Source organism: Glossina fuscipes, unplaced genomic scaffold (genome assembly GCF_014805625.2).
Source record: "Glossina fuscipes isolate IAEA_lab_2018 unplaced genomic scaffold, Yale_Gfus_2 1, whole genome shotgun sequence".
NCBI lineage: Eukaryota > Metazoa > Arthropoda > Insecta > Diptera > Glossinidae > Glossina > Glossina fuscipes.
This window is the reverse complement of record NW_023998415.1, coordinates 27,530,133-27,541,462: the sequence shown is the minus strand read 5'-3', so window position 1 is coordinate 27,541,462 and position 11,330 is coordinate 27,530,133. Positions and strand designations below refer to the sequence as shown.

Here is an 11,330-nt window from a genome sequence, read left to right as displayed (position 1 = left end):
TGTGTGTGTGTGTGTGTGTGTGTGTGTGTGTGTGTGTGTGTGTGTGTTTGTGCATTAAAAGTTCTCAATAAAGTGAAATTAAATTTTACATTATTTCCCATACGAATTTTCCTAATTTAATATTATATGTTCGATGTTATGTGTTATATGTTATATGAGGTCAGTAACATTTTGCGCGTACATTTGTTCAATCGTTTGCATTGTTAAGCTATATATGCATAACGATAGCTAACTTTTATTGATTTTTCCCTCTTAAGAGCAGCTTTAATTTATGTAAATTGTGCAAAACTCATAAAATTATGAGAAATAAAAAAACAACAAACAGAGTTTTATTCAACTGAAATTCCGTAAATGCAAAAAAGGAGTCGTAAAAAAGTTCCGCTCTCTATCTGTCTGCGGTGCCAAACGGTTACGATAACGCGAGACGAGAACGGATAGCTCAATTTCAATGTGCAAATGAGTGCGTAAGAAAATCACACTTATGGTTGCCGTATATGGAGTTACGAGCGAAAGGAAATCGCAAGAAATAGTAAAGAAACTCGAACAGACACACACACACACACAGAGAGAGAGAGAGAGAGAGAGAGAGAGAGATGAAAATTAAAGTTAATTATCAAATTTTTATGATATCGTTTTTTTTTTTTTTTCCTCTTCTTTCTAACTAATAAATTCATACCCATAAGCTCCTTTCCAAGCGTGGACTTATATACATATATATATATATAGTACAGATATTACTGCGTGAGGAATAAATAAGCGAACGCTAAACTCAGTAGACAAATATCAATGAAAACTACGCGCATTGATTTTTATGTAGTTTTGCACTAAGGTGAACTGGGTCGTTATGCCAGTTTACTGATGTATTTGCTAAGTAAGAATATGCTGTAAATTGCATAAACTATCTGGTCGCGTACCAAGAGAAAAATCATTTCAAATCAACAGAGATATCCTCGCGCCCTTCTTCGTATTGTCAGCGTTTTATGGGCTACGTAGCAATGGGGGTCATTCCGATGAAAAGGATTCACTTTAACATTTTTTTTTTGGAAAAGTACGAAACCACGCTATCTCGATATCGAAACCACGCCAAACTGTCATACGTTAGATTTGGAGAGAGTGTTCGACCAATTTCTTTTGGTGCTTCGAAGCTCCGATACGATCCAGATGCGATTGCTCGTTTGCGTGCCCAGACAGATTGAAATGAACCGGATCACATGCATTTGCAATAATAGTCAATCAGTTAATGAACGTCAATCCATCCATACCTGAAATCTTATTAACGTTTAATTGCCAAGTGTGCAGCAATTGTTGCATCATCATCCTATAGTGTAGTGAAAACTTTAACGGCGCTATACGTAAATCGTAATGCAATTTATACAAATAGATGAGTGCCGGCATAAGAAGTGTGATATAAAGTGAATATAAAAGCTATTAATAATAATTATTTAGATTTATACGGTACGAAATGAAATAAATAAATTAAAAACAAATACCGTACAAGTGCAAAAAAAAATGATTATCATCTTTTGAGAGAGTTAAACCATTTTGAGCTACACATTTAGCTGCCACTCTCTTCAATCTACCTCAAGCTTTTCATAGACAACGAGGCATACATATATTTTTACATTCACATTGATCAAGTGCTATCTCAAAACAAAAAATTTATCTAGAAAATACTTCAATGCGTGTTTGTCAAGCTGCGCAGACCTACAGCAGTAAGTAACTGTCTCATTATCATACCAGGAGCCCATCAGTCATTCACGCAACTTACTGTAATCGTGTAGTTCTATCTACGCATAAGTTTTTTAGGTTAATTTGAACATATTCGCGTCTTGCCTCGGGGGAAATTTCAAAGCAAGACAAATAGAGGGAAACGTTTGAAAATTCCACCAAATTGTCATTAAGGCGACTAGGGGAAGGCTTTAAAAATCTTATGAAGCATATGCAAGTCCTGGCGATGCCCCACTTGCATTTGTACATTTTCCATTTCAAGCGCTTACCAATTTAATGCAATGGCAACCTTCTGCCATAAGTTTTTTTTAATTTAAATTTTTTTTTTTTTTTTTTTTTTTTTAAAAAAACGCTTTTCTTAATATCTTCATTAATAAAAATTCGTAGGAAAAAAAAAAAAAAAAACAATTTACGGAATCACTGCATTCTTTCTTCCAACAAATTTAACGGAGAACAAGACCTTACAAAAAGTTGTTAAATCATCGAACTTTTGTTACGAGCAAAGACAAAATCAAGAAAAAAACAAAAAAACAAAGAAGACAAATAAACATTTTTAACAAGTTGCGCATGTTGCAGTTGGAAAACCAATTGAACAAGTAAAGACATTAAATTATATACAAATGAGTTGGCATTTTTCATATAAAAGTTGATTGGAAAAGATTTCAAGGGCAAAAGAACCAAAACAAAACAAAAAAAAAAAAAACAAAAAAGGAAAAAATGTAAAAAGAAAATACATTACATGCTCACAGAAACGGAAACATTAACAATATAATGACAACTCAGGGCGAAATCAACAAAGCCAAGGACATGACAAAGCACTTTAAGTGAAGATCATTATGCCATTGTTATCGCTATTTACTTACAAGTGCAATACCAATGAGCCATGAAGTTAAGTGCAAGTTTTATATTAAAAGATTTATTGCATGAAAGGAAAGCAGAAAGAGATGGATGATAATGATGATGATGATGATGATGATGATGATGATGATGATGTCTTACCTGAACACTTGTGGCCAATTGGGTCGGGTGTTACTGTAATGGCCCGGACGAGAGGCATGTACCCGACAAGGTTCCACCAAGACACAAGCCCTAGGCCCAAATTCACGTAAAATTTCCTTTTGCGCTATATCAGCGTTATAGGCCAACATGGCGGTATCTCGTTTATTACGCGAACGATAGGTGCCTATAAAAAATCATATAAAGCTTAAAATATATGCGAGAATTATTTTATTTTTATTTATTTATTTTTTTTCCTAGTTTCGCTTTAAATTCAATGTCGTTGCATTCGCTCTCAATGCAATGTAATTTTTAAATGAATTTATCCCTAACTAACTTTCACATTCAAGCTCGCCTTGACCCAATTTGTTGTGCTCATAACATATAGTGAATTTCGTAGCAATTTTGCATTATCAACAACAGCTGCAGCTATGCGTTTACCGGCATAGACATAATCAAAAAAAAAAATAAATAAAAGAAAAAAAAAACCGGCTCGCATACGTGCCTAAGAAGAAATCTTGATAACAACCTCTTCATACCATATTGTTAATGACGGCTCTTTGTTCACTGAACAAGGAATAGCACATTTCCTAAGAATTATTTTTGTTACAATTACTTAGGATATACATGTATATGTAGGTCATGATTATAATGTCAAGAGTACAAAATCGAAAAACTTTATTACGAAACTTAAATTTATCCTCATCTGATGTTAAATGATGCTAAGCTGTGAGTCATCCTAAATCAATTTTACGATTTTTACTTCACTCACCCACCCTCCAAGAACATGACTCAGTGCGATATTGAATCAAAATAACATAAATAACATTAATTGGCTGACTACGATAAGGAGAGTAAAGTCTAAGTCTACATACGAATGTTAAATATATTCGTTATGCTTTTTATTAACTTGAAAAATAAATGACATAAACAAGAGAGCAGCTTGATTCAAATTTTAGGTCATAGAAGCAGTTTGAGAAGAGAGTGTGAAAAATAAAGTACAGCAGAATATGTTACAAGCATTTGAGAAAAAAACAAAAACCAAAAAAAAACAAAAAAAAAAAAAATCGGTTTTTCGAAAGAGTTACAAAATAGACAAATGGAAGAAAAAAAATTAAAACTATATATGTATGATTGTGTAAATAACAATCTTTACATTTTAGATGAGAGGATAAACGTAATCAAAAATCAAATCAAAAATGAATCGAAAATTCTCATCAGATGCTCGTTTTTTGGATTCTGTTTCGAGTTTTCTGTTTTTTTTTTTTTTTTTTTTTAAATTTTTTAATAACCAAATAAAAAAAAACGCAGCTTACTTGGACTCAATGAAAACGCGAGCTTTTTGGCAAATTGCGATAGACGAACCGATAGGACAATAACCGGGAAGCCGATTAATTGCACGGGTAACTCGAATAAGGGATCAGGATTTTGTGCTAAACCTTTATCCACATACTCAAGCAGAAGAATGTAAATAACGTATATCGTAGGTAATGAACATAAAGAAATTATTTGTCTCAATTTCATATTATTACGTAATAAAGAAAATGGATGGAATGTTATTTTTGTTGTTTAATTTTCCTTGTTTTTTTTTTTTTTTTTTTTTTTTTTTTTTTTTTTTTTGGTCTCTCCTTTCTTCCACACTGCTTTTGCTTGTCGCACAACACTTCTTGGTATCTATTTCGACACCCGTTTATTTTCAGCTTATTTTTGTAACTGAATTGAAAAGAAACTTTGAAATGCAGACAAGGTTGGCCTAAACGTCTCGCTCAAGAGTCGTAACTAAATAAACATAAAACCAGCTATCAAGAGAGCGGTACATAGTAGCACTTAAGCACCATAAGCATAGCGACGATTACGTAAAATTCCAAAAATAAAAAAGAAACGAAAAGAAAAGAAAAGAAAAAGCGGTTCACTTACTTTGATACTTATTTGCTCTTGTTGATAGATTTTTTTTTTTTTTTTTGTTTTTCTTTTTTAAATAATTGACCAAGTTTTTGTTGTTTCTCTTCAACAAATAAATCATTTCATAATTTGAGGAAGTTTTGATGTCGATTAATAGAAGTCTAGGAAGCAGTTTGGCAGCTTTTGCTTTCAAGAAGTGAAAGTGTATTTGCTTTATATATATATATATATATATTATATGGGTTTAATTGTCGTGTTTGGATTGTTTTTTATTTACTCATTTATTTATTTATTTATTTATTTTGGTTTTTGTCAAAACCAAATATATATAACGGACCTATCCTACAGTTAAGTAAAACTATTCAAAATTCATGTCTTGTTATTATTACACGAATTGATTGGCTTTTATGCCACCTTTTCGCACGATTACAGCAGACATTGGCAGTCGTTTATATTTTATTACAAAATCGTCGCATTTACTTTTACTACTAAGCGTTAAAGCAATGAAGACATGAAGCAATTATTATTTTCATTTTATTTATTGTCGTAGTTCCTTTACAACTAATGCATATACAGCTAATGCATATACAGCAGTCATAGACACCTACGTAATTGTCAGGATGGCGAAAACAAACCTCTTCTTCCGGCTGGTATTTACAAACTTATATAAATATGTATGTGTCAAGTTTGCAACAAATCTTTCTTATACCTCGCTTCGAAACTAAATCAAAAAGACGGCTTACGGGATATTGTAGTTTTTCGTCTTTCAACCCTAAACCCTTATCACATCTTGATGGCAAGTTATTGCAAAAATTCTCGTCGCTATGTTCCTTGCTTGATGATATATATATATATACATGTTATATTATATATTATATTATACATATTTCCTGTAATTTTGTTCTTAAACGGCCATAGATTTAGAAAAGTTTTTTTGTTTCACTCCCCATGTACAAAAAGGAGGGACACTCGTCGAGAATCTTCAGGAAAAAAGAAACCCCAAATACTGGGAAGTGGCGGTTGACATCTCTTATATACAGACGGCTCTAAATCCAACGGTTTTTCACCTGCGTATGCTGTCGTAGATGCTTCAGAACAAATCTCGCTTAATCATATGCTTCACGGAAGTGCTTCAACTTTCGCAATCGAAGCCAGGGTTATCCTTCAAGCTCTAAGCCATACCCATAGGCATGAACTCAAAACTTTTGAACCCATCTCTGGAATTCATCGATTTCGATCTGGTGCACCATCGACAACTTAAGGAAGACCATTACAGCAGGCGACAGTAAATTGAAACGCTGCCAAGTTATTAAAAATTTAGCCAGAGATGAATTCTGAGAGTAGAAATCTTAACGCACTAGCATCTAAGGCTTTTATTAAAAACTCTACCGCACTTGACATTTGAATCCACGGCCACTAGAGTTGCTAGTCGAGACTCTTGTGTTTTCGGCCACTCCGGCGGATTCAATGGATCTTAAAGAATTCTTCTTCTTCTATCTGAAATTGCGGACAAATTCTTCCAATACGTTCTTTTTAACTGATTAAACTTTCCAGCAAGCGAACAGCTAATCCTATGGACAACCTGAAATCAGCTATAGCTGTACACGATGGAGTGGGCGACGAAGATTTTCTTTTTATTTTCAAAAGAAAAGTTTTTGAAAAGTTTAGGTCAATTCCAAATTTTTTTGCAAATTTGTAGGCGGATATCTCGGTTTCCGCTAACGGGAGTATGTCCAGGTTGGGCAAACGGACAGATGGACACACGGAAAGACGGACATGCTTACGTGCATTCGAAACTTGAAACTTACCCAGAGTTTATAAACTTTATGGGGTTTTTGAAGCTTGTTTCTGCGCGTTATGCAAGTATTGAAAAAAAAATTAAATTTTGATACACTATTATATTGGGTGGGCGTGGTCAATTTTTTCATTTTTGCAAAGCTATTGCAGCATCACCCATAGAAAATGCGTTAAAACTTGTGTACATGTATCTGCTATAGTTTATGAGAAATGAACAAAACACCAATTTTTTATTCCCTTTGGAAAACAGAGATGTTCTGAGTTTATGCGGTGCTGTAGGCATGTGCTTCGGTCGATGTGACGTATTTTTAATACCACATTTGAAGTCGATAGCTTCATTTTTGCGGCCAGAAGAATGTTTACAATAGACAACACTTGGACGGACAGACGGACATGGTAAAATGGATTCAGAAGATGTACTGTGTAGGGTCTTTGAAGCTTTCTTTTAGGCGTTGCAAACATTTTCGCAAACTGAATATTCTCCTTATCCTTCGCTGAGGGGTAGACGGGCGCAAAATATTTTACAATTTTACTTAACAAGTCTGTGGTGTTTACGCTCGAGATGCTTTAATGAATCTAGCTGGATGTGAATGGTTTGGTTTTTTTTCGGCTCTAGATTTTTCGATGCCACAAACACAAATCTTTTATATCAAACGCATAAGTTGGGTATCACTTTTCATTGCAACTACGTGCATTAAAAGCGTGTATTAAATATCATCCCCTGGCCGTCATATCTAACTGGTTTTAAGTAATCTCTGCTTGTAATTCGTTGCTTATTATTTGCTCTTCTCTTCCTCTCTCTCTCTCTCTCTCTCTCTCTCTCGCTCTCTCACTCTCTCACTCTTTCTCTCACTCCCTCTCTGTGGACCTGTATAACTTTTAGGGCATTTCTGCTAATTGCATTAGTTATCAGAGAAGCAGCAACATGTAGCTTTACAGATAGATTTGGATGAACACAAGGGAAGGCTATAGAAAAGCTATTATAATTACGTACAAGATCCACTAATTTTTTTGTAAATAGAAGCAGATTGGCATGTGATTGATACATTTTCGTTTGATTTATCTTCGGGTTTCTTTCTATAAGACAGTCAAGCGATTATTGGGATCAAATGAATTCAATATTATCGCCAGATAAGATTTCAATTTGTGACGAAATGCAAAATAAGAAAACACATTTTTCTTCATAGTTGATTTTCGAGTTAAAATTTCTTTTCTTCATTTTTATACATAATTCGCTATGAAGTATTTCCTTAACATAAAATTATGAAAGAGTGACAGATGTATTTCCGCATTTGTCTTTCTTTAACGAAAAATTGAAAAGATGTTTATCAGAAGGAGGCGGAATTAGTTGCTTTCATATGTAGCTTACGTAGATTACTGTTAATTACTAAGATTATGAAGCTTCACATTAAAAGCAACCAATATGTGTTACCTCAGAAAAACGTTGAAAATCAACTAAACCAAAACTAGGTAGACCTCATAAAACCAACAATAATAAGTCAAAAATATTTATTATGATTTATAGCGAATCTTAGACACTCTGCATGCCAAACCATTCTATTATGTTTGTGTCAATCAACGAATCATGACCGCTTTCTCTACGAATTTTTGGTAATAAATTTAAAATTAATAATAAATTACTGATCAATTGCTCGATATTGTGTTAGTCTAATAATAACTGATGTGATCATTTTTGTCCGCGGATTGCTTAAAAATTTCAATTCTTTGCCGCAATTATGGACACGTATAAGCAGAGAATTGTAATAACAATGTGGTGAACAATTCGTATTTTGCGGCCTAAAGGCACCCAAAGCATGCGCCCGTGCCACTAGCCTATCATTTTTAGTTTCCTTATCGATTCTGCCATCTTCTAGGTTCGGTCCTGTGGGCTCCCCTGTTGACCAGACAGTCAGCCGTTTCATTGCCTTGGATGGCTGAATGTCCGGGTACCCAAGATAGGTGCCCTTCATTCTTAGAGCTTAATGTGTGACCTTTGAAGGCCTTTAGAGCCGCTCGATGACCGGAATGAATGCAGATTAGTAGAAAACCGATTTAGACTCCAATATTAAGTAGGAGCATATAAATCATTTTCGATATCGTGAATGTTACCAAAGAGTCAATTAAATTGAGGAGAATAAAAAAAAAAGTGTAGTGCAATCACCAACAACAACGGAGAAATAAATAAAAAATTATGGCAATAGTGCAATGTGTATGCACGCAATTCATCAGGCTCAGCGATACTCGGTCAGCTGCAAGACCATATAAAACTTAAACCACAGCGCAGACGTTAGTTGGCGGATTTCACAGTTAATGGCATGAATAGTATTATGATTATATAGAAATTGTTTTTATTTATTTTTTTGTATTTAACAAATGTGTTCATACACCACAGTTAGAGTTACATAACGCGCTTGAAAAGTACAATCAAAATAGCAAATGAAACCATTGTAGTATGACAATGTACTGCACTGTACAGTATTCATTATAATTGTTTATTTAAAAACTTGTTGTTGACGTTCGAAACATTTTTTAGGACTGCTTTATGTACGTGATTCAATTACGTGAGTTGAAAGAAGTGAAAACATTTTCAAATTTGGCAAAATTCGCCAATTTTTCTTGACAACATTTGAAAGACTTATGTCTTATATCGTGCATGGAAATATTCACTTATTTCATAAAAGTGCGAAAAGAGAGTGAACGGAAGCATCCCTTACCTCGGATATTTCTTTTATTTCTTCATTTAATTACGATTTCTAATATATGGTACAAAAAGTAGATTGACCTACATTCCGTTAAAATTATTTTTTTTCTTCTTTACACTGCTATTATTTTGAAATATTAAGTGCTTGCATGTATTTTAATTTAATCATTTCTTTACTTGAAAAAGGCGATTATCGAAGACAATTGGTACAATATATATATATATATATGTATATATATATATAAATAACAATATAAAAATATTTTCCATTGTTTTCTACAACTTGTTATCTATCAACTTTCTAAACGCGATGGCGATACCGTGTCGAACGAACGATATTGATTTGGCAGCCAGCGCACTTCATCAGCATTTCGACACCGTGTGCCGATCAAGTGATGCCCTATATCGGGGTTTGTGCGTATAAATCCGGCAGAACTTGTCATTCGAGCGACAAGAATGTAACTTTGACAAATTTTTGCAACGTATGGCCCTGGATATGTGTGCGATGGGCTTGGGCAGCAAATTCGATCAAATTAAACAACAAATGCAATAAATGTCGAAAATGTAATCGATAATTAGCGGCTGCACACGCTAGCTAATGCAATAGTACTAAGTGGAAAACGGTTATTTTGTGTAGAGAAAGATCGAAAATATCGAATTTAACCGTTGTGTACATTGATATTTTGCCTTACTCGATCATTTTGACTGACTATTTAGATGATGACTTGCTGATGAATTGCTAGCAACATTGCGAGCACTAGATCTACTTACAGGAACGTTTCGACAAGGTGCTTCTAATTTTCCTTAAACGATTGAAAGGAAATTCATTTCCACGTTGCTTGCTCAGTGTTGATTTCTTTTTTTTTTTAGTTAACCAGTACTAACGATTCTTTCTCAAAGCTTTCGCGATTAATTTCGAGATAAGTTTTATATTAGTTTGGGGAAAAAGAAATCCATTATTTTTATATGAACTTCAAGACTTTATTTAACATGCTTCGGATTATCCGATTATATATATACAAATTGTGAGACATTAACAAACTGACTTTCCTATGACATATAAATTCGCGGTTGCTTCGTCCGATGATTAAATAAATTCTACGAATTGTTTAATAAATAATCTGTTACTTGCAAATGTAGTTAACTCCGCGATTTGATTATTTTATCGCCATAATTGCACGGCTTTTATTATCAATTCATCTCACTTTTTATGAATTGATTCAAATTCTTCCGTGTATCGAAATGTCTGTACATCTGCACGTCTGCACGTCTTTCCAACCACGTGCTTTTTTGTTCAACCAGCTTGAATGTGCCCTGACACATTTTGGCCCAGAGACGAACGCTATCGAAAATAGCTTGAATCGGACCGCTAAGTAGCGCCACAATTGGTAAAGTCTTTGTATTAAAAGAAAAACGCCTTTATATGACAAAAAGGTTGAATTTTTAGAACATAAAGTTGAAAATTGATCCAGAAACCGATTTGTCATCCGCTTTACCTACAGTAGGTATACACCATCTAGGTTTTTATTTTTGAGCACCCTTTTGCCTATAGAGGTCTCCCAAGAGCTCTAAGCCTTTTACAAAAATAACTGTCTAAAAAGAAAAATTATTCAGGTTATGGGCTCCTTCCCCTATTAGCAGTCCCCAAATATGGATAGTAAGCATTTACATGGTAACGAGCTGTGATTTTTAGTATTCTACTACGGAAATAAGTGCACTTTTGGATGAGGCAAAGTTGTACAAAAGCATTTAACGGTCGGTCTTGCCCAAGCCGTAATATTATTACATGTTATAATAGTTTGTGTGTTTTTAGTTTAGTTTCCCGGAAAAAGTTTGAGCGAACTCTGACTTTAGAATGTTAAGTGTTTTTTTTTTTAAATAAAAAGCAGCCTTAAGAAGCCTGTGCAAAGCCTGTGTAAGTTGAAATACTGCCCAACTTGTTATGTTGATTGCTTTTCTGCTAAAAATGTGATTAAAAATTCAGTCCGAACTTGAATCAGGTACTTCTGTTTTTTTTTTTTTTTTTTGGGACTAAGAGGGGGACTTCGAAAGGCAGTCTTTTTCAGTCAACGAAATTTTGCACCAAACAGTCTTTGCATTTGTTTCGCATCTCCTCCTAGAGCTTATCAACACACGAATGTATATGACGCTTAGATTGGAAGGACCGTTCAGTCAGTGATTCTCAAACTTCCTCACATAGAATAAA

General features: G+C 34.1%; 1 protein-coding gene across 1 annotated transcript in view; it reads right to left on the bottom strand.

Annotated features, from left to right (window-relative positions):
* LOC119632309 overlaps positions 1-4,296 on the bottom strand; it is a 10,763-nt gene extending 6,467 nt beyond the window's left edge. Inside the window, exons 1-2 of the mRNA XM_038025147.1 lie at positions 4,041-4,296; positions 2,728-2,911 (exon numbers count right to left, since the gene is read on the bottom strand). Of these exons, the coding sequence (XP_037881075.1) occupies positions 2,728-2,911; positions 4,041-4,248 (392 nt within the window). The 5' untranslated portion in view covers positions 4,249-4,296. The remainder of the gene's footprint in view (positions 1-2,727; positions 2,912-4,040) is intronic.
* Between the last annotated feature and the right edge of the window lie 7,034 nt (positions 4,297-11,330).